The sequence below is a fragment of the Elephas maximus genome, chromosome 8 (genome assembly GCF_024166365.1).
Source record: "Elephas maximus indicus isolate mEleMax1 chromosome 8, mEleMax1 primary haplotype, whole genome shotgun sequence".
Lineage (NCBI taxonomy): Eukaryota > Metazoa > Chordata > Mammalia > Proboscidea > Elephantidae > Elephas > Elephas maximus.
Genome location: NC_064826.1, coordinates 737,106 through 756,637, shown reverse-complemented (window position 1 = coordinate 756,637; position 19,532 = coordinate 737,106). Strand labels below are relative to the sequence as shown.

The 19,532-nt window shown below is 63.7% G+C and overlaps 1 protein-coding gene across 1 annotated transcript in view; it reads left to right on the top strand.

Annotated features, from left to right (window-relative positions):
* The window catches only part of LOC126082095 (SCO-spondin-like), a 43,905-nt gene extending 24,966 nt beyond the window's left edge, over nucleotides 1–18,939 (top strand). The window contains 45 exon segments of the mRNA XM_049894541.1: nucleotides 65–317; nucleotides 1,238–1,284; nucleotides 1,463–1,633; nucleotides 1,905–2,036; nucleotides 2,220–2,365; nucleotides 3,158–3,252; nucleotides 3,318–3,370; nucleotides 3,540–3,731; nucleotides 3,871–4,041; nucleotides 4,129–4,208; nucleotides 5,345–5,514; nucleotides 5,875–5,921; nucleotides 6,002–6,184; nucleotides 6,281–6,451; nucleotides 6,587–6,787; nucleotides 7,005–7,101; nucleotides 7,175–7,374; nucleotides 7,543–7,709; nucleotides 9,152–9,192; nucleotides 9,240–9,311; nucleotides 9,412–9,632; nucleotides 10,090–10,131; nucleotides 10,294–10,449; nucleotides 10,780–10,989; nucleotides 11,094–11,261; nucleotides 11,839–11,970; nucleotides 12,055–12,301; nucleotides 12,505–12,657; nucleotides 12,729–12,775; nucleotides 12,870–13,214; nucleotides 13,572–13,736; nucleotides 14,144–14,274; nucleotides 14,365–14,489; nucleotides 14,648–14,694; nucleotides 14,838–15,116; nucleotides 15,326–15,484; nucleotides 15,597–15,713; nucleotides 16,035–16,173; nucleotides 16,408–16,610; nucleotides 16,958–17,175; nucleotides 17,464–17,559; nucleotides 17,673–17,733; nucleotides 17,939–18,069; nucleotides 18,469–18,619; nucleotides 18,808–18,939. Of these exon segments, the coding sequence (XP_049750498.1) occupies nucleotides 65–317; nucleotides 1,238–1,284; nucleotides 1,463–1,633; nucleotides 1,905–2,036; nucleotides 2,220–2,365; nucleotides 3,158–3,252; nucleotides 3,318–3,370; nucleotides 3,540–3,731; nucleotides 3,871–4,041; nucleotides 4,129–4,208; nucleotides 5,345–5,514; nucleotides 5,875–5,921; nucleotides 6,002–6,184; nucleotides 6,281–6,451; nucleotides 6,587–6,787; nucleotides 7,005–7,101; nucleotides 7,175–7,374; nucleotides 7,543–7,709; nucleotides 9,152–9,192; nucleotides 9,240–9,311; nucleotides 9,412–9,632; nucleotides 10,090–10,131; nucleotides 10,294–10,449; nucleotides 10,780–10,989; nucleotides 11,094–11,261; nucleotides 11,839–11,970; nucleotides 12,055–12,301; nucleotides 12,505–12,657; nucleotides 12,729–12,775; nucleotides 12,870–13,214; nucleotides 13,572–13,736; nucleotides 14,144–14,274; nucleotides 14,365–14,489; nucleotides 14,648–14,694; nucleotides 14,838–15,116; nucleotides 15,326–15,484; nucleotides 15,597–15,713; nucleotides 16,035–16,173; nucleotides 16,408–16,610; nucleotides 16,958–17,175; nucleotides 17,464–17,559; nucleotides 17,673–17,733; nucleotides 17,939–18,069; nucleotides 18,469–18,619; nucleotides 18,808–18,830 (6,455 nt within the window). The 3' untranslated portion in view covers nucleotides 18,831–18,939.
* Nucleotides 18,940–19,532: the final 593 nt, after the last annotated feature.

Sequence of the window (19,532 nt, the reverse complement as noted above, 5' to 3'; positions counted from 1 at the left end):
CTGCGTGCCCAGCCCCCTCCTCAATCCCCCCCGCTGCTGAGGCCCGCTCGGTGTGCCCCCCCAGCTCAGTGCCCGGAGCACATGGTGTTCCGCTCGGAGGAGCAGTGCCGCCAGGAGGGCGGGCCGTGCCCTCGGCTGTGCGTGGCGCAGAGCTCCGGGGTGGAGTGCACGGGCTCCTGCGTCCCCGGCTGCGCCTGCCCGCCTGGCCTCTTGCTGCACGCCGCGCGCTGCCTTCCCCGAGGCCAGTGTCCCTGCCAGTGGCATGGGCGGCTCTACCTGCCCGGAGCAGTGGCTCGACTGGACTCCTGCAACAACTGGTAGGACGGGGAGGGGTGAAGGCGAGGGAGAGGAGGGAGGGGGCGGGCACGGGGGAGGCGGGCGGGCATCGACCCCTTCCCCAGACCACGTGCGTGTACTCCGCCCTCCTCCAGCAGATGGGGAGGGGTGCCAGCCCCGGAATACTCGGGGAATGGGATCCCGTCTACCCCTTTGAGGAATCATCGTGCCCTCCACTTACGGAAACACGGTCTCAGATGGATGAGACCCTTTATGATGGGGCTTCTAGTCTGTCCTCCCGGTGCTCTCTTCCTTGTTCCTGAATGTCATTCCCCACCTGCTCGGAAACCTTGAAGCACCCTTCGCAGGAGCCCAGGAGCCGATACCCGGCGGGCCCAGCAGAGGGCGCCAGCCCTTCCCTGCTTTCCCCCTTCCTTCCGCCTTCTTGCCCTTTCCTCTTCTTTCTCTTCCTCCTTCCCCTTCTTTCCATCTTACTCCTCTTTCCTTCTTTTTCTCCTTCCCTTTTCTTTTCCCTCCCTTGATCCCTCCGCAACTCTTCTTCTTCTTCTTTTTTTTTTTTTTATCTTCCTCCCTCTCTCTGCCCCTGGCCTTCTTTTTTAGATTCTTTTGCTGGGGACCCCATGTATTTGACAAATAGGCTTGAAAGCATTTATTGGGGAAACCTTGAAGTGAGGAAAGTACCCGTCCTCCTTCCTAGGGTCTACTCTTCCTCCACCACTCCTAGGAGTCCCTCTAGGACATTTCCAAACAGTGTCTGATAAGCACAAATGGGATAAAAACTGTGAAAGTGGTACCATGGGAAGCTGAGGACAGGAGGGGAGCTCCTTATGTGGCCACCGGGAGCTCAGCTTCTTGGAAACTTGGAGGGGTTTTCAGGTCCCCAGGAGTAGAGGTTGTTTGTGCCAGGCTGGGCCAGGGCTCATGGGTGCTCTCTCCACAGCACCTGTGTCTCTGGAGACATGGAGTGCACCTCCGAGCCCTGTCCAGGTAAGCCGCTTGGGCCAGGGAGTAGTGGTAGATCAGCAGAGACCATGGGACAAAGATTCCGTTGGAGACGAGATCCTGGGCTGTGTTGGTGGCCCACAGGGGTGCATCTCAGTGGGCCTTGAGCTAGTATCTGGGGGACCACCTGATGGTTGCACACATACACCCCTCCCCTCGGCAGTGGCCTGTGGCTGGAGTCCCTGGACCCTGTGGACTGTCTGCAGTCGAAGCTGCAACGTGGGCATTCGGCGGCGCTTCCGGGCAGGCACTGCCCCCCCAGCTGCCTTTAGGGGTGCTGAGTGCAAGGGCCCCAATATGGAGGCTGAGTTCTGCAGCCTGTGGCCCTGTCAGGGTGAGAGCAGACACCCAGGGCCTGAGACTGCCTTAAGGACCCTCCAAAGAGAAGCTAAGAATAGTCCAGCCCTCCACCTCAGGACCCCATGGGCTTCCCCGAGAGATGGCCCCAACAGAACCCTGAGTGTTCACCCCCCAGAGCCCCTCCCCAGAGTCCAGCCTAGGAGCCCAGGGAGCCCCTGAGTAGTGTGAGGTAACTGGGTTGGTATGGGATCTGAGGGGAGAAGGGAGGAGGGTCCTGGCCTGCAATGACCTGGGCCCTCCCCCAGGGCCAGGTGGGAAGTGGGGGCCCTGGTCTCCGTGCTCTGTGCCCTGCGGCGGTGGCTACAGGAATCGCACCCAGGGCAGTAGTCCCCACAGCCCTGTTGATTTCTTTACCTGTAGCCTGCAGCCCTGTGCAGGTGAGGTTGCCCTTGGGACCCACCTGCTCCCAGAACCCCTGCCCAGCCCAGGGCCCGAGGCACTGCCTACCTCTTCCTGCCCCTATCACCCCAGGGACTCCTCCCCAGCTCTGGGCAGTGGCACCCAGAACTGATGGCTCTCCAGAAGGGAGCCAATAGGGCTGGTAATTTCTGTATCCCCAGGGCCAGTGCTTGGCGTGTGTCCTGGGGACAAGCAGTGGCTGGATTGTGCCCTGGGCCCTGCCTCCTGCGCAGAACTCAGTGCCCCAGGAGGGGCTAATGGGACCTGCCGTCCTGGATGCTACTGCCTGCCTGGGACACTCCTGCTGGTGAGTGCCCTTCCCTGCCATCACAGCAGGCCTCCTTGTGACCTGGGCAGAGCAGGGCCAGGGGCCTGGGGTTCGGAACAGGGACCCTGAGAGCTGAGGAAGGCATGGACTTGGAGCAGCTTGTTCTGCAGGGAAGAGGTAGCCCTGGCCAGTTTCATGCCCCGGGCCCTGGGCTCTTGGTTGCAAGGTTGTGGTGCCTGCTCCACCTATCTGTGCTCTATGTGAGCACCTGTTGTATGCACCGTGTGGCGCGAGGCTGCACTGTGGGGGCACAGGCCACGTTGTCAGGAAGTCTGCAGGCCAGGCACCCCTGAGAAGAAGGCAGAACTATGGGGTGGATGAGAGGCATGTTCCCAGGATGGGTGAGGGCAGGTGAGTCATGGGGGCACCCAGAATAGGGGGCTCTGGCCTGGCCCACAGAGAGTAAGGGGCCCAGGGAGATGCCTGGCCTGGGGGTATGGGAAGCAAAAGGCCGGGTGGAAACTGAGCTCTGTGTCCAGGCAGGGCGTTTCCACGCTCAGTCTAAATTTATAACTGTGGGTGTGGCCAGGGAGAGTTCTCAACGCTGCTATGGCTATCACTCTTCCTGTGCACGTGGCCTGTTTTTATTTTCTTGATGAAATGTGACTGTTTTTGCACCTTTGCAGCACAATTGCACATTTCACAATTTTCTTAGCTGATCTCAGCTCGCTCATCTGGGCTGCAGCCTGTTAGTACAAGGTGTGGGATGAGGGGTCAGGCCGCCTGGGCCCACCTAGGAGCCTGACGGCGACCGTGGGTCTGCCGTTGCAGAACAACGTGTGTGTGCCCACCCGCGACTGCCCCTGTGCCCACGAGGGGCGCCTGCATGACCCCGGCAGCTCCGTGCTCCGCCGCTGCGAGAACTGGTGAGACACCCCAGCGGCCTTGGCCCCAGCCCCTTCCCTCCCGGACCACCACCCTCGTCTTCCAGCTCCTGCGTGTCGGGTAGGATCACCGACTGCACGTCGCGGCCCTGCGCGGAAGGTGAGGAAAGGGACCCTCAACGCCTGCGGCCCCTCCCTCCTGCCTCCTTTCCTCCCCAGGGGCGGCAGCAGTGGGCTTGGCTGGGCGGGAGGGAGCCTAGCAGGGGGCAGGGCGGGCTGCGGAGGCTGTGTCCGTCGGTCCGTCACGCTCCGGTCTGTGCGCCCCGCAGCCCCGCCAGCTTGGTCGCCCTGGACCCCCTGGAGCGAATGCTCCGCCTCCTGCGGCCCCGCCCGGCGCCACCGGCACCGCTTCTGCCCCGGTGTCCGAGGCGCGGCGCTGTCCCCTGCGCTGAGCCCGCCAGGGCCTCCCTGCCCGGGCCCCGAGGCCGAGGAGGAGCCCTGCTTACTGTCAGCCTGCGACCGTGAGTGCCCGCCCCGCCTGCGGAGCCCGCGCTACCCGGCCCGGCCCCCGCCCTCCGGGCTGAGCCGACCCCGCCCTGCCTGGACTCCCCCCCCGCCCGCGGCTCAGCCCAGCCCCCACCGTTTCTCTGTGTCCCCCAGGAGCTGGGGGCTGGGGTCTGTGGGGCCCCTGGTCCCGCTGTAGCCGGAGCTGTGGCGGAGGCCTGCGGAGCCGGGCCCGCGTCTGCGACCGACCCCCGCCGCAGGGCCTGGGGGACTACTGCGAGGGGCCTGGGGCGCAGGCGGAAGTCTGCAGAGCCCTTCCGTGCCCAGGTACCTGCGCGAGTAGGAGAGGGAGAGGGCCAGGGCCTGGGAGAATGGAAGGGAGACACGCCCGCAGCCTGGCCTGTCCATTCCTAGTGACCAACTGCACAGCCATCCAAGGGGCCGAGTACAGCCCCTGTGGCCCCCCCGGCCCTCGCACCTATGACGACCTGGCGGTGAGTCTCACCCTCCCCTCTACCTGGCCTCTGATCCTGGAGGGTCACTCTGCAGGGACTGCTGGGCCGTCTGTGCCTCATGGTCTCCTGCCTGGGGCTAGGGGTCCCGAATGCCTTCGGTTAGCCCACCATGCATCTGCTCCCTTTTCCAAAGAAGAGAGCACCTGTGTCCTAAGAGTCAGTGACAGCTGGAGTCGGCCTCACTGGGCAGCCATCATCTTCATTACATCGAATGTTTGCAAATTAAACATTTTATTACAAAATCAGCATAAACACAGGAAGGGGGGAAATGCTCTTAAACACCACGAGCATTTAGATACATGAAGTTTGACTCTTTGCAGTTATGCGTGCATGCGTGTGTGTGTGCATGTGTGTGCCTGCGTGCATGGGTGTCTGCAGGTGTGTGCCTGTGTGCACGGGTGTGTGCAGATGTGTGCCTGTGCGCATGGGTGTGTGTGCAGGTGTGTGCCTGTGTGCATGAGTGTGTGCTTGTATGTGTACATGTGTGGGTGTGTATACATGCATACATGCATGTGAATATCACTCAGACATTTACCTGGCACCTACTCCTACACCACGGATACAGTGGCAGCAATACTTGACTGGGTCCCTCCCCTGTAGAGTTACACAAATGGAAAACCCTTCAACATGGAGAGCATGATGGAGCTCTAACACCAGGAGGAGGGGGTGTCTAAGGGAAGCCCCGAGTGCTCTGGGCAATAGCGAGAGAGGATGGCAGGAGTGAACCTGGGCACACCTGGGGCTTGTGTGTCACAACCTGCTGCAGGCTCTTCCCAGAGCCCCTCTTCAAGCCTGCTGGCTCCAAACCCTGAAGGGAGGGTGCTTCGGTACCCACTGTGTGCACAGCTCTAGGAATTGTGGTTTACCTGGGGCACCTGTGGTCTTGAGTCATCCCCACCAGGGAGGCTCGAGGAGTGCCCAGTTTCACTGCCCCTCCCCGCGGACTTGGCACAAGGTCCCAAGGTCCCAAGGTCCGTGCAGTGAGCCATCCCCTCCTGAGTTCAGGACACTTTTGAGGAATGTGCCCTACCCTCCTGCCCCTGGTGGCCCTGTGGCTCTGCTAACCTGGCCTGTGGCTTGTTTTCTGCTGACCAGAGCCCCTTCCTGTCCCCCAGCTCTGCATGTGGCACTGCCAACCAGGCTGTTACTGCCCCCCGGGCCAGGTACTGAGTGCAGATGGGGCCGCCTGTGTGCGGCCAGGCCACTGTGGTTGCCTGGACCTGCTGACTGGGGAGCGGTACCGCCCGGGCACTCAGCTGGCCCGGCCTGATAGCTGCAACCATTGGTGAAGCTGGTGTGAACATGGCCCTCACGTCACTGTGCCCCTGACCTCCTCCCGGTACCGGGCAGATGCAGGGCAAGCCTGTAACCTTCTCTGATGGAAGAACTGAGAGTGCCAGGGAACCTCAGGGCTGGGCTCTGTACAGGAGAGGGTGGGCAGGGCAGTGGGTGTGGTTTCTCCCCACCATCTGGACCACACGTTGGGCAGCATCCCAAAGTCCACACACTGGGGGTCTGCCAGTGAGCTAGACAGGGAGCAGACTCCAGAGATGAGGGAGGAGAAGGGAGCCCAGGAGGGGGGCACAAGAGATTAGGTGGAACTAATCTGCTTTCTCTTCCTTCCTGGGTCTGCACCCCTGGCCAGCACCTGCTTGGAGGGGAAACTGAACTGCACAGATCTTCCCTGCCCAGGTAGTGCCCAGCCTGCAGGGGTGAGGGGAGGAGCTGGAGGTGTGACCTGTGCCCTAGTGCCTGCCTGTCTCCCTCTGCAGTGCCTGGGGGCTGGTGCCCATGGTCAGAGTGGACGCCATGTTCACTGCCCTGCCGGGGCCAGAGGAGGGCCCGCTCCAGGGCCTGCGCCTGCCCCTCCCCTCAACGTGGGGGGACTCCATGCCCAGGGGAGACAGGGGCCCAGCAACAGCTGGAGGCCTGCCCCAGCCCCGAACCATGCCCAGGTGTGATGTTGCCCCAGGCCCCAAATGCCTGCTCTGACCCCTGCTTCCTGTACCTCCCGGCCTGCCTGAGGAAGACAATTCCTCTTCCTGACCCAGAGGATGGAGCCTGGAGCCTGTGGGGGAAGTGGTCCCCCTGTGACACTTGCCTGGGGCAGTTCTACCGGAGCCGGGTGTGCATCAGATTCCCCAGTCCAGAGGGAAGCAGGCCCTGCCCCGGGGCCCACAGGCAGAGCCGTCCCTGCGAGGACAATAGCTCACAGTGCACAGGTAGGCGCTCTGGGCAGGATCTGGGGGCTGTTCCCTGGGTTTGCCCTTGCTCAGCCTTTGGCAGAGTGGCTTGTTGGGACCGGCTATCACTAGTGCTAGGGGTCAGCACCTGTCTCTGCTTCCCTCCTGCTTCAGACTGCAGGGGTGGCCAGGGCCTGGTCCCCTGTGGGCTGCCCTGTCCCCGGTCTTGCCAGGACCTATCCCCAGGGAGCGAGTGCCAGCCAGGCTCCACTGGCTGCTGGCCCAGCTGTGGGTGCCCCCCAGGCCAGCTAGTCCAGGATGGGCTCTGTGTGCCCCCTGCCCTCTGCCGCTGCCAGTACCAGCCTGGAGCCATGGGTCAGTATCCTCCTGCTTTGCCCAGCACTCCACCCTGACTCTCTGCTCTTCTACCTGGGAGCCCAGAGGTGGCTTGGGAACTGCAGGGAGGGTGGTCCTCCAGGCCAAGTGGCCCCTGTGTCCCATGGACTGGCCCAGGGTGGAGGGGGCTATAGAGAGAAGGGCAGGAGAGGGGAGGCTGGGTTCTCTGGTGTCCCCACCCCCACCTGCCCCTCAGGTATTCCTGAGAACCAGAGCCAGTCAGCAGGGCCTGGGCTCAGCTCCTGGGAGAGTCTGGAGCCTGGAGAGGTGGTGACCGGGCCATGTGATATCTGGTGAGCCCAGGAGCAGGAGGGGTGGCCAGGGGCTAAGGCGGAATGCTCTCCTGAACTCCGCCCTTGTCCCTAGCACCTGTGTGGCTGGCATTCTGCAGTGCCAGGAGGTGCCCAGCTGCTCCGGCCCTGGGGCATGGGAGGCATGGGGCCCCTGGGAGGACTGCAGTGCATCATGCGGTGGAGGGGAGCAGCTGCGAGTCCGGCGCTGCGCCCGCCCTCCCTGCCCGGGGCCTGCCCGCCAGAGCCGCACTTGTCATAGCCAGGTGTGCAAAGGTGAGCATCCGCCCAGGCAGATGGGGGCCCTGGGAGGATGACGTCAGCCTTGTGTGGGGGGTGGCCTTGTCCTGGGGGCTGAGCCCTGGGCGGGTGGTGTCGGCATGACTGAGGGGGGTTGGCGGGTGGGCATGGTATTGGGCACTGAAGTGATGACGTTGTCTTCAGAGGCTGGGTGTTCAGCTGGGCGTCTGTACCGGGAGTGCAGGACCGGCGAGGCCTGCCCCTTCTCCTGTGCCCATGTCACACAGCAGATGGGCTGCTACTCCGAAGGTTGTGAGGAGGGGTGTCACTGCCCCCTGGGCACCTTCCAGCACCGCTTGGCATGTGTACAGGTCAGCCCACCCCCCACACCAGGCCTTCCCTTCCCAACCCCTAAAGGCTGTGGTCTGCACTCCAAGGCGAGTCACCCCTCAGCTCTGCAGCCAGGCTGCCCCTAGACACCCACCCCTCACTCAGAGCACCCAGCACGGAGGCCTGTGGATGCAGCCTTCTCAGATACCCTGGGTCTCGGGGAATAGGCTACCTGCCCTCATGGATGCTGCCTGTCTCCTGCCAGGCCCCAAAGCCCCCTCTGTGTCCTTTGTCTTGTGCTCTCAGGTCTTGACTGCAGAGCTGTGGGTCTTCACTACCCCCCTTCCCATCCATGACCTTGGGGAAGCTTCCCCACACCTTTGCCCCTCCTAGCCCCAGGCCCCTCATTCTCTCGGCTATGGGATTCTCATGGCAGGTGCGATTCCTGGTCCCATTCTAAAGCGGCTTCCACTCATGTGGCTACCCCCGCCCCTGGCCAGAGGTGCAGATGTCATGGCCAGAGGGAACCTGAGTGGCCATCTGGTCCAGCCTCCTTGTCCTAGAGCCAATGCTGTGTCCCAGAGAGGGGAGGAGGTACCAGAGAGTGAGAAGCTCAGCCGGGAGCAAACTGGGGCACCAACTCCTGGGGGAGCTCTTTCCCCTTCTCATTCTTAGGGGGTGCTCTTCCTCCCACCCCCCCCCCCCCCCGCCACTAGGAGGGTGCTCTCCTCTCTTCCCAACTCTTAGGGAGTGCTCTCCCCCTTCCTGGCATTAGGGGGCACTCTCTCCCCTCCCCATTTCTAGGTGGCGCTCTCCCCATTCCCGACACTGGGGGGCGGGGTGCTTTCTCCATTTCCTGGCTTCTGGGGGGCTCTCTCCCCCTTTCCAGGAGGCCTGGCGATGCGGTGGTTAAGTGCTCCGCTGTTAACCGAAAGGTTGGTGGTTTGAACCCACCAGCACGAGAAAAATGTGGTAGTCTGCTTCCGTAAAAGATTTCAGGCTTGGAAACCCTATGGGCAGTTCTACCCTGTCCTATAGGGTCTCTATGAGTCGGATTGACACAACAGCAACGGGTTTGCTTTGGTTTTGTCCTCTTTCCACACCCTTAGGGGGCGCTCTCTCCCCTTCCCAACACCTAAGAAACTCCACCTTCTGAAACCAGGGCGCGCTCGCTCTTTTCTCCATCTCTAGGGGTCGTTCTCCCCTCCCACACCTCGCCAGGTTCCCGTTCCTGTAGGGTCCCTGGGACTCCCGTCCTAGTGAGGGCTGTGTGCAGGAGAACTGGCCGCCGACGGAGCCAAACCCACAGGATACAAACCTCTGTGTCCACGCCCAGAGTTTGGACTGTCAGGGAGAGTCCCTGAGATGCGCTCCTGGGTCCTCACAGTTCCTGCCCCGCCCATCCCCAGCCTGCTTAGAGTTGGGCATGAACACGGGTTGAGGGCCTGCCTGGGCTGACAGCACCTTTCCCCCTTCCCCCCAGGAGTGCCCCTGCGTGCTGACCGCACTGCTGCTGCAGGAACTGCGGGCCCTCAGCCTGGACCCTGGGACTTGGCCACCCATTTTGGGAGGGGGGGTCGACCTTTGGGGCCTGGAGATGAGCTGGGCTCGGGGCAGACCCTTCACGCGGGTTGCAGCAACTGGTGAGGGGACACCGGGGCTAGGCTGGGAAGGGTGAGCGGGGCGGGGAGGGGGGGACACCTGCTTGGTTTCCCTGCCCCTGACCACTCGCCGCCTCCCCAGCTCCTGTGCACACGGGAAGCTGTCCTGTTCCCTGGAGGACTGCGCCGCGGCCGGCGGCTTCGGCCCCTGGAGCGCGTGGGGCCGGTGCTCGCGCTCCTGCGGCGGCCTGGGGACCCGCAGCCGCAGCCGCCAGTGTATGCGCCTTGCGCCCTTCGGTGGTGGCCAGGCCTGCCTGGGGCCGCGCCAGGACCTCGAGCCCTGCCCCAGCCCGGACTGCCCCGGTGAGGGGCGCGGGGGAGGGGCGGAGGGAGGAGACCCTGCTGATCTCTGGCGGCTGAGCCCGCCTGGGGAGGCCTCGCTCTGTGCTCGCAGTCTCTGATTTCTCAGTCGCTGCCCCAGCCCTGTCTTCCGCTCACCCCCTAGCTCCGAGCTCTTCCCTGAGGGCACGCATGCGTATGTGTGGGTCCAGCTCTGGGGAGTCCTGCAAGGGAAACACAACCGTGCCCTGGGTGACCAGGGAGGAGGGAATTCCCCTAGCAGGCAGCTCTGAGAGGCTGTGAGGAGGAGGCTGCACCCGAAGATCCAGGAGAGAGGGAGGAGCTCTGACAAGCCCTGGAGGGGAGAGAAGGCTTGGCTGCTGCAGGACCAAGGGACAAAGGGGATGGTCAGGAAGTACTGCGCGGTGTTGACTCGCGGAGGCTTGGGAACGTTTCTGAGCAGGGTTTTCCCTCGGCACAGGGGCTGAAGAGTCCACAGTGGAGCCAGTGACAGGTCTCCCAGGTAGCGCCGGACTCCGAGGTCTTGGGACCCTGCCAGCCTCTTCCACCCTGGCCCTGGACTCCCTGAGCGCCCTGCCCCCCGCATTGCATCCTCCCCCTGGCGCTGCTTCTGGGGCGGTGGGAGCCTGGGGCTGACTCATCAGGAGGGACCCCACCCCCGCAGGCGCCTGGGGCCCGTGGTCCCCGTGGTCTCCCTGCTCCCGCACCTGTACGGACCCAGCCCGCCCTGCGTGGCGCCATCGCACCCGTCTCTGCTTGGCCAACTGCACCAGCGCGGACTCCACCCAGGAGCGGCCGTGCAACCTGCCCTCCTGCACAGGTGCGCCCCAGCGTGATCTCTGACCCAACGACTGACCCCTAATGTGCACACTGATTTCCAATCCGTCCGTCTGACCACACATCAGTAGCTGGCTCCAGACCCTCGGTCCTCTGCCCATCCCAACCATAAGCGGCATGTGTTGAACACGCTCCCATGAGATCCCGCCCTGTGATTCTGGGATTTCTGACCCCATAAAAAAAGGGAAAACAGGTCCAGCAGCCAAAGCCACACACCCCGCCCCGTATCAGACCCCGACTGGACCCGGAGGAGGGGGCTGCACCCGACAGGGACGGGTGAGGAGAGGCTGCTGCAGCTCCGCCTCCTTCGTAGAGCTGCCCCTGTGCCGCGGCCCCGGCTGCGCCGCCTGGAACTGCTCCTGGAGGGCCTGGGCTCCCTGGGAGCCGTGCTCTCGTAGCTGCGGGGCGGGTCAGCAGCGCCGCCTGCGGGCGTACCGGCCCCCGGGGCCCGGCGGGCATTGGTGCCCCGACATCCTCTCAGCCTACGAGGAACGCCGTTTCTGTAACTTGCGAGCTTGCCCAGGTGAGCCCGGTGGCCCTCCCCAGCCGCTCACCTGTGTGGATAGAGCAGCCACGCCCCCCAGCTCCCGAGCCACGCCCCTTAGGTGCAGTCTCCTTCTCCCGCAGTGTCGGGGGGCTGGTCCCGCTGGAGCCCCTGGTCCTGGTGTGACCGGAGCTGCGGTGGGGGCCGATCCCTGAGAAGCCGCAGCTGCTCTAGTCCCCCGCCCAAGAACGGGGGTGCTCCCTGTGTCGGGGAGCGGTACCACACTCGGCCCTGCAACCCCATGCCCTGCGGTACGTAGCGACAACCCGTGCCTCTACCGGCAGGGCTCTCCGCCCTCATCCAGCCTCCCGGCGCCATAGACCTGGGTGGGGACGGGCTGCTGACTCCCTGGCCAGTCAAGAAGGCAGAGGCGCCTGGGTTGAACAGCTGGGGCTGCTGTGGGCCCAGAGGTTCACTGCCCCTTCTACCCTGCTGTTCCCTGCCGCCCCCTCCCGACTCCCTCCTCCCCGACCTGAGTCTCCCCCAAAGCCCGGAATGGACCCGATTCCGTTTCTTCCCACCCGCGTTCCTGAGGCAGCAGTCTGGGTCTCAGAGGGAAGTGTGCCTGTTACCACCACGGATACCACGAGCTCTGCTGAGCCCCCTCCTGCCAGCTCCTCCCCTCACTGTCCTTCCTTCCTTTTGGGGCCCCAACACCTCCATGAGGAAATCTCCTTTGAGGTGCACGCGCCCCATCTCAGGCCTCCTCAGTCCCTCCTGGTGCCAACACTGGGAAACACAGGCCTCAGCTCCCTGGAGGGAGGGTGGGACACAGGCAGGGGGCTTTGGGCCCTGGCTAACCCCACTGACCTGTCCTCACCGGCTCAGAAGGGGACTGCCCAGCTGGTATGGAGATGGTCAGCTGTGCCAGCCGCTGCCCTCGCACATGCTCAGACCTGCAGGAAGGGGCCGTGTGCCAGGACGATGAGAGCTGCCAGGGCGGCTGCCGCTGCCCGGAGGGTAGGCGTGACATGTGGGGGTGCTGGGAAGGCGGGCCCGGGGTCAGCACCAGCTCCCTACCCACCCCGACCCCTTCCCAAGCAGGATCCCTGGAGCAGGGTGGTGGCTGTGTGCCCATCCGCCACTGCGAGTGCACAGATGCCCAGGGGCACATTTGGGCTCCGGGCAGCCGGCGCCAGGAGGCCTGTAGCAACTGCACGTGCCAGGGAGGCCGGCTCTCCTGCACAGCCCGGTCCTGCCCACCACCCACCCACTGTGCCTGGAGCCAGTGGTCAGCCTGGAGTCCCTGCAGCCGCTCTTGTGGGCCTGGAGGGCAGCAGAGTCGCTTCCGGTGCAGGGCTGGGCAGGCTGGGGCCCCCTCCCCACCATCTCCTTCCCTTGTTAGAGCCCCTCCCTGTTCTGCTTCCCTGGGTGACAGCATCCACCCTGTGCCCAGTCCAGCCTTTCTTCCCCGAACCCCCTCCCCACCTGTGCTGGGCTTCCTGCTGGGGTGGGTGGGGGTCCTGGCCTTTCACCTCCCTACCTGGCTGTCAGGTCCTCCACATCGGGCTCCTGGGCCCCCAAGTGCCGGGAAGAGCAGTCACAGAGCCAGACCTGCCTGCAGCCTCCCTGCCCACCCCTGTGTATGCAGGGCACCCGCATCCGCACCCTGGGGGACAGCTGGCTGCAGGGGGAGTGTGAGCTCTGGTGAGTGAGGGGTGAGGCACTGGGAGGGTGAAGCCACCCCCACAACTCTGAACCTGGGCCTTCTCCCTCAGCTCCTGCACCCCAGAGGGCATGATGTGTGAGGATGCCAGGTGTGCAGGTCAGAGATGTCAACCCCTTCCAACCCAAGCAGACCCAGGGCCCTGGGCCTTTGCTCCCTTGCACTCTCTGATGGAAGCCCTGTCCTCCCACAGTGCCCAAGGCCTGGATGCCATGGTCCTCGTGGTCCAGCTGCCCAGTTTCCTGTGGAGGTGGAAGCCAAGTCTGAACCCGGGTCTGCAAGACCCTGGCCTCTCTCCCCAGAGGAGTGCCATGCTTAGGCTCAGACTCCCAGACTCAGCCCTGTGGGCAGCAGCCCTGCCCAGGGCTGCCTGAGGCCTGCTCCTGGGGGCCATGGGGGCTCTGCTCCCGAAGCTGTGGCCTTGGACTGGCCTTCCGATCTGGGTCCTGCCCCTGCCCAATGTCTGAGCCAGACCCTACCTGCAATGTCACCTTCCTGCACCTGGACACCCGAGCCTGCTACCCCGGGCCCTGTCCAGGTGAGTGTGCCCAGGAGCGGAGCCCCACTTCCCCATCCTGGGAGTATTCAGGAAGAAATGTGGACCTTCCCAGCCCCAGACCATACCCCTCCCCCATAGTATGGGTTGCCCCTTTCCTCTTCTCCCTGCCCCTCCCCTTTGAGACCCTACTGGAAGAGTGAGGGTGGGAGGGGGCCCAGCTGGGGTTCTTCTGATTTCCTGGTCCCTCTTGCCCTTTTCCTGTGTGAGGTCTTGGCTAGGGCTGGGGCCAAGGCCCAGAGATTGGATAGGAAGCGGAGGAGAAAAGGAAGGGGAAGACTGGAGAGGCCAGAAGGGGCGTTAGATGGTCTCTGGCTGACCCCTGTCCTCCGACTCTAGAGGCATGCGTTTGGAGCAGCTGGAGCAGCTGGACAAGGTGCTCCTGCCAAGTCCGGGTGCAGCAGCGTTACAGACACCAGGGGCCGGTGCCCGGGGGCGGGGAGGGCACACTCTGCACGCGCCTCGACGGCCACTTCCGGCCCTGCCCCGCCAGCAACTGCTCTGGTGAGGTCCCACAACAAGAGGCTAGGAGGTGCTCTAAGGCAGACCTCCAGGCCCACCGAGACCCCCAAGGTGGCTGCCACTGCCACCCTGACCTCTGCCCCCTACAGCCTTGACCTCTGCTCTCTGCACTCCTGACCTCTGCCCTCACCTCCCTGGGCTACTCCCCTCTTCCCACCTGTCTCAGTTTCTCCCGCAGGGCAGTGGGTGCTGCCTGCCTCTTGTTTGGGTGCCCTCTCATCTCAGCTCCCATTACCCTGCCATGCCCTGCCCTCTGGCCCCCCAGGTCCCTTCTCCCTATGCTTCCTGGCTCTCTGTTGGACACTCCCAGATGAGCTCAGCAGGGGCTGGGTGGGCACTATGTGGGGGTCTCTGGCTGCCCCACCTCTTATCTTCCCACCCACCCTCAGAGGACAGCTGCTCACCTCCCTTTAAGTTCCGAGTCTGTGGCTCCCCCTGTGCTGGGCTCTGTGCCACCCATCTGCAGGGGCAGCTCTGCCAGGACCTGCCTCCCTGCCAGCCCGGCTGCTACTGCCCTGAGGTGAGGGGGTTGGGGCGCCTCACCCTGCTCAGCAGCATGAGACGCCACTTGGAGAAGGGGGGACACAGCCCTTTCACCCTCCTTCCACAGGGGCTGCTGGAGCAGGCAGGGGCCTGCGTCCCCCCAGAGCGGTGCCACTGCCTGCATATCCCCGGAGGGGCTGCTGGGCTGGCCCTGGCCCCTGGGGGCCGCCTGTGGCTAGGCTGTAAGGAGTGGTGAGTGAAGGGGAATGAGAGGGCTGGGAGGACAGGGGCCAGGGGCAGCTGTGGGCAATTGCCATGGGCCTGCAGCTGTCTCAGCTGCTTGGAGGCCCACACTCCGAGCCTCTCCATTTCCACCATTGCCGGCCCACTGCCTTGCCTCTCACCCACAGCGAGTGCCAGCACGGGGAGCTGCGGTGCACTGGCGAGGGTTGCCGAGGTAACAGGGGCCTGGGGACACCCAGGAATGGTGCTGAGATACTCGGCCACAAAGGCGAGGCACCCTGTCCCGCCCACCCACCTGCTGGAGCCACCTGTGCTGGGGAAAGACTCTGCACATCCCCCACATGTGGCCCTTCCTAGGTCTTCTGCCTCTGAGCAGCTGGTCTGAGTGGACGCCCTGTGGGCCCTGCCTGCCCCCCAGTGCCCTGGCCCCGGCCTCTAGGATCGCCCTCCAGGGCCACTGGCTCCAGGACCTAGCCCGCCTCCCCCCCACCTTGGCCTCCCTGCTGGCTTCGGAGCAGCACCGGTACCGCCTCTGTTTGGACCCTGAGACGGGGCACCCCTGGGCTGGGGACCCTCAACTCTGCACTGCACCCCTCAGCCAGCAGCGTCTCTGTCCTGATCCTCAGGCCTGCCAGGGTAATGGGCTGGGGGACGGAGAAGGGGACTAGGGTTGATTTTAGTGATCTGGAGGTTATCTGCCTTGCTACCCTGTCTGCTCTAGGGCTCTGGGGCTCACTGGACTGGATCCAGCAGCAGTGAGAAATCAGAAGAGGGGGCCCAGGGCTGCAGCAGGGAAGGTAGGAACAGTGGTCCCTGGGGACTGATCTCCATTTTGTCTCCCTCAGACCTGTGCCAGTGGGGTCCTTGGGGCCCCTGGAGCCCCTGCCAGCTGCCCTGCAGTGGGGGATTCCGGCTGCGCTGGAGAGAGGCAGGGGGCACCCCTAAAGGAGGCTGCCGGGGGCCCTGGGCTCAGACCGAGGGATGCAACCGGGCCCCCTGCCCAGGTACTGCATCCATCCTGAGGAGGAGATGGCCTGTGCACTGCCCTGGCTGCTGCAGAGGGGAGGGTGCTATCCCTGGGCTGAGAACCCCCACAGACCATGCCTACCTCCCCAGGGGCAAGCTGTGCAGCCCGGGGTGCTGAATTCAGCCCAGGCTGTGCCAACCAGTGCCCAAGAAGCTGTGCTGACCTCTGGGACCAAGTGGAGTGCCTGCAAGGGCCCTGCCACCCAGGTAAGCCCCACCCCAGCTCTGGGTAGGGAGCATGGGGCTCCTGGGCAGGTCCCAGGGCACTGAGATTGAGGGGAGCTAATACCTCTGGGCTGAGGGTTGTTGAGGGAGAGTGGGTCCCCACGTCACTTTCCAGCATGGCCCAACCCTGTGTGCACTTGGTTAGCTGTGTTCATTGAAACACCCCAGACAGGAAGACAGGGCCAGGCCCTTTGTGGTGCAAGGAGCCCAATCACAGGGCTACGGCTTTCCTACGGTAGATGGTGGGGAAACCCATGGCAGGAGCCAACCCAAGTCCAGGGTCTTCTTTGCCTCCACCCCCAGGCTGCTGCTGCCCCCCCAGCCAGCTGGTTCAAGATGGGCACTGTGTGCCCATCTCTTCCTGCCAATGTGGACTCCCTGGCCACAATGCCTCTTGGGAGCTGTCCCCAGCCAAGGTCCTGCAGCTGGGCTGCCAAAACTGGTACTGCAGTCACTGGTGCTGGGCTGGGGGCCAGGGCCAGGGGGCTGGAGGAAGGGGCATGAGGCTGGGGCAAGGGGAAGGGTGCAGGAGCCACTTGTGGGTGTGGCACTTTGGATGGGAGGCTGGGTCCATTCGTGGGCAGGGGGCAGGGGCAGGGCCAGGGTTCGTAGACATGGCAGGCAGAGTTGCGGGTACTGACTGAGCTCGAGCTTATCTCCACCCCGCCCCATGCAGCACCTGTGTCAATGGGTCCCTGGCATGCCTACCCCGTGAGTGCCCCGTCCTTGGCCCTTGGTCAACCTGGAGCGACTGCTCCTCGCCCTGTGGTGGGGGCACCATGGAGCGGCACCGGAGTTGCAAGGGGGAACCCTGGGGGCCACTGTGCCTGGCCCAGGACATGGAGCAGCGGCGAGAATGTAACCTTTGGCCCTGCCCTGGTAAGTGTCTGCCTTCCTCTGCTCAGCTGGCCTTCCCCAAGCCCCGCACTAGGGCACTGTGCACCCTGCTGGGTCCTTCAGAGGCAGAGAAGGCATAGCCAGCTCTCTTAGCACTCACCGGAGAACAGTTAGAGACGAAAGCTGGTGTCTGGATCACACATGGGATGTGCAACAGGTGGACAGAATTGGTCAGGGGAGACCTGGATGGGCCCTGGTAGTATTTGGGTGGAGCTGAGGGCGATGCTTAAGATGGTGGGGACCAAGGAGGCATCGTAGAGGGAGAATGGTGGGTGGCACGGTGAAAGCTAAAGCCAGGACAGACCTGATGGTGGGGTCTTCTCTGGCAGAGTGCCCCCCAGGGGAGGTGTGGCAGGCAGTGGCCCCCAGGGAGCTCAGGCCCTGTGAGCCAACGTGCCAGGAGGTGGATGCCACAGAAGCTTCATGGAGCAACTGCAGCAAGGGGCAGGTGGGCTGTGTGTGCCAGCATGGGCGCTTTCGCAGTCAGGCAGGCCTCTGCGTCCCAGCAGACAGCTGCGAGTGCTGGCACCGTGGACGTTCCCACCCGGTGAGATGCCTCCCTCCCCTGAGTTTGTGTTCTACTCCTGGGGATCCTCCCACAACTTCCTGAGCCTGTAGCAGCCTGGGCCCAGCCATCAACCTGGACAGCTTCCCTGGGCCTGGCTTGGACATGCTGGCTCTGGCATCAAGGGCCCATCCCCCCGAAGCTCTTGTGAGCCCACTGTGGCCCTGGCCATGGGCCTGGTGGGGCCCCCAGGTTGGGTCTGGGGATAGGGGACTGTTACAGAAAAGTGCTGGTGGGAGCAGTCAAGAGGAGTGTCCCCACTCTCTCCAGCCTGGATCTGAGTGGCAGGAGGCCTGTGAGAGCTGCCGCTGCATTGCTGGGAGAAGCATCTGTACCCAGCACTGCCCCCTGCTCACCTGTGCCCAGGTACCACCTGCATCCATGCTGCCCTCCCCACATGGCTTCAGGCTCCTTCCTGGCCTGGACATGGTGCCCTCCTGAGTGGGTTCCTCCTGAGTGGGTTGGGCCTACTCCCACAGGGCGAGGTGAAGGCCCAGGAGACAGGGAGCTGCTGCCCCGCCTGCCGACAGCCAACACTGGGTATGGGGAGCCTGGGACACCTCCTGCTTGCCCCTCCTTGGTCTGGGCCCTTCTCCCAACCTGTGCCCACGCCCATCCAGGGGGTCTTTCAGCCACGCTCACATGGGATCAGGAGCATGGAGACTCCCCTGCCCCATGCTCCCTGTACCACACCTGCCCTCCCCAATCTCCTGCCTCACTTACCTGCACCCTGCCTCCTCCACAGAGGGGCGGACAGTCTCCTGCCAGCGCCTCACAGAGCTGCGCAACCTCACCAAGGGTGCCTGCCACCTGGACCAGGTGGAAGTGAGCTATTGCAGCGGGTACTGCCCATCCAGCACCAACGTCATCCTTGAGGTGAGCCAGACTGCACTGCGGCGGGAACACCACTCCCGCCTGGCCCCTGCGCAGGCTGCCCCCAAACAACCAGGTCACCTGCAGAGCTAAGCTTAGACCCTGAAACTAGACCCCTGGCACAGTGAGTGCAGGCTCCAAAGGGCAGAAACTTACAAATAGGACTGCCTAGACACGTGCATGAACGTGTCCCTGGGGCCACCAGTCCTGAGTCGGTTCTCTCCCATGTGATCTTAGGGCCGGTTATCTGCAGGTAGGTCTGGTCCTTCCGACCTGACCTTGGGGTGGAGGGTGTGTCCACCCCTGTTGCTCATGTGGGTGGGGGCTACAGGAGGCGGTGGGCATCTTGGAGGGTGGGGTGGGGGATCCCCCTTTCCACCAGGCGGCCCCGCTCTCGCCCAGGAGCCCTACCTGCAAAGCCAGTGTGAATGCTGTAGCTACCGCCTGGACCCGGACAGCCCGGTGCGTGTCCTGAGGCTGCACTGTCCGGGTGGCCGAGCCGAGCCCGCGGTGCTGCCGGCTATCCTCAGCTGCCACTGTAGTGCCTGCCCGGGTAAGGGGGCAGGTGGCGGGGTGGGGCCTGGGGGACTGGGCGGGGTGGTGGGCGTGGGGGTGGGGGGTGGGGCTGTCCTGGTGCCTCCTGGCAGCTCAGCAGGTACTTTCCTCCTGCCTTTGCCTCCTGGGGTCACGCAGCCTCTGCCGCTAGCCCTTCTCCCTTCATTTGCCCCCCCCCCCCCGCAGGAGGTGATTTCTCAAAACGCTGAAAGCACCCTGTGGGCGCATACATACCAGTGGTAGGCTCTGAGCGCCCCCATACCTACCTACAGGGACCCGTGTCCTGGCACTAACATACCCAAATAAAGTACACTGGTAGCAAGTCCTCATGGTGTCTCCTTCCTGGGGCCCATAGGGAAGGGGTGAGGGTGGATCTGAGCCTGGCCTGGACCTGCACTGGCCACCTGGACAAGTCACTTCCCATCTCTGACGAGTTCCATTGTGTTCCACATCCCCACTTACTTCAGTCTCCAGGAGGCCAAGCCTTCCACCATCCTCACCAACATAGTCACTCCCATCCTGCTTGTGAAACCCTGAGTCTTTCCCAGGTTCTCTAGGCCCTCCCACTGGGCTGATGAACCTACTGATTTGCTATCAGTAAACCTTGCTTTATTGCCAACATCTCCACAAGCTTCTTCCACCACCAGGTTGTAACTGAAACTTGGTTATTCTGTCCCCCAAAGTCTTTCCTTCACCCGGAAATGGATATTTCCCCACATCCCACCTCAGGACCAGGAAGGGGAAACTTGTCTCTATGATGCTGATGCTGACCGTTTCTGCTGGGCCAGTTCCCACTCCTCCTCCTGTGTGCTCCTGCCATCCAGCACAGGGTGTACCACCCTCTCCCACTCCCAATGGCCACCTGGCCACTCTCCATCCTCCAAAGAAGGTTCAGCTCAGGGCTAACTGTC